General features: G+C 35.8%; 1 protein-coding gene across 1 annotated transcript; it reads left to right on the plus strand.

Moving 5' to 3' along the window:
* Positions 1 to 890: 890 nt before the first annotated feature.
* Positions 891 to 1,702, plus strand: LOC149241849 (G2/mitotic-specific cyclin S13-7-like). Its single transcript, XM_089370677.1, has 4 exons — positions 891 to 992; positions 1,107 to 1,268; positions 1,468 to 1,527; positions 1,622 to 1,702. The coding sequence occupies exons 1-4, from the start codon at positions 891 to 893 to the stop codon at positions 1,700 to 1,702; spliced, it is 405 nt and encodes a 134-aa protein (XP_089226803.1).
* The last annotated feature ends 290 nt before the right edge of the window (positions 1,703 to 1,992 follow it).

Below are 1,992 nucleotides of genomic sequence, written 5' to 3' on the forward strand. Positions count from 1 at the left end.
TCAAACTGTCTGGGGTGTGTGCACATTTAGTTAACCCTGTGCGTTATTAAGGAATAACATTTGATTTACTTGTTCCAGGGAATGTGCAAACTTAATGGTTGACTTCCACTTAAGTGCAGGAAGAAATGAGCTGATATATGTTCATGAGAAGTATTCAGATCCATGTCATGGCTATGTTGCTTTTTTATGCCTTGCCAACTTACCCAATGATGACAGTTGCACCACCAGCAATGACGTTGTCATTTCTATTAGCGATAACATCGACTCAAGTGCACAAGAAGGGGGATTAGAAAGACCTAGCCAACTGAAAGCCAGGAAACACACTGCACCATCATTGACTGCAATGCTAACATCTCAAAGTGAGGTCTGTGTCACTCTCTTATACTTTTCTTGTTCTTGTTCAACAAATATACACAAACCAAAGACTGGAATGCTAACATCTCAAAGTGAGGTCTGTGTCACTCTCCTATACTTTTCTTGTTCTTGTTCAACAAATATACACAAACCAAAGAGTATCCATGTCCACTCCAAATTACTAGCAAGTTTTATAACCTTAAGATAGCTTTGTCTTTAGTCATGTTGTAAGTTGGATGAAAATGATTAGTTATCTTGATAGCCTCAAGTTAGTGTTGTGTTTATTTATGATGTAAGTCAGCTGAAAATGATTAATAATCTTGATGAATGTATTTCAGGATGCATTCAGGGATTCCCATCAGGTGCTTCCTAGCATTGATGATGGAAACATTGAAAACCAATTGGCAGTTGTTGAATACGTTGAAGATATATAAAAATTCTGCAAGACAATTGAGGTATGTTTCTCTGTCAATGATTGCAGTTTCTTGTTAGGGTGAAGGTAAAGTTTTATTTTCCTTAACTAAAATTTGGCATTCATGTATGCCCAGGACGTGAGTTGCGTACCTCCAGATTATATGAGAAACCAGGTTAAAATCAACGCAAAGATGAGGGCAGTCATGATTGATTGGTTGGTGGAGGTACAACTTTGTTCCTATACTAGTTCCAACTTCCATTTGCTATCAAAATTAGATCTAAAAGAGATTTATATGGTCTATCTCTTAGGGCTGACATCAAAATCTTAAAATTTTCAGGTGTATTTGGAATTGGAATTAATTCCAGAGACGTTGTATCTCACTGTGAACATCATTGAGATATACCTTTCTATTCATAGTATTGCAAGGAAGAATTTTCCATTACTTGCTATCACTGCAATGTTTATAGCTAGCAAATATGAAGAAGTCTGTCCTCCACGGGTAGGATGACTTGCTGACATCTGTAAGAAAGGATGTGTATATATCTAAATAAAAGAACACTTTGTTGGTTGTATAAAAGTACATACACCAGCAATATCTACTCCTACAGAAGATTACGCTTTATGCTGGAATCAGCACAAAAATTATATTATAATATGTAACACAATATTGATAAGAGCTGGTTTATACTTGGCTACAGGTCAATGACTTCATCCGCATCTTCCCAAATGAATGCACGTCAGAACAGATAGTGGCCATGGTAATTAGCTCTAACTGATAATTCTTTGTCATTGATTGCAACATAGTCTCCAAACATTTAGATTGACTAATCAATTGATAATAACTCTTCGCAGGAGTTTAAAGCAATTGAACTTCAAGCTTACAGTTCCCACTCGGCCATATTTATTCCTCCTCAGGTTTCTAAAGGCAGCTGATTCCAACAAAGTGGTAAAGTTTTGAATGACACCACTTTTTATATTGTTGAAAGCAGCCTGTGTGGCATTGATCAAATCTACTTTTGAAAATGCCTCATAAAATCTAGCATTCATGTTTTAAATTACTTTTCTTTATTTTATTCCTAATAATACGCTATTGTACTGACAAGTCGTACTATCTATTATTCAGATGGAAAATCTAGCATTCTTCTTGGTTGAACTGTGTTTGCTTCAGTACATAATGAGCAAGTACAATCCATAAAATTTGTGTTGAGGGCTTTGAACACTTA

This window comes from Pinus tabuliformis, chromosome 8, assembly GCF_031772625.1.
Source record: "Pinus tabuliformis cultivar Carrire ecotype Pingquan chromosome 8, CPIR1, whole genome shotgun sequence".
NCBI lineage: Eukaryota > Viridiplantae > Streptophyta > Pinopsida > Pinales > Pinaceae > Pinus > Pinus tabuliformis.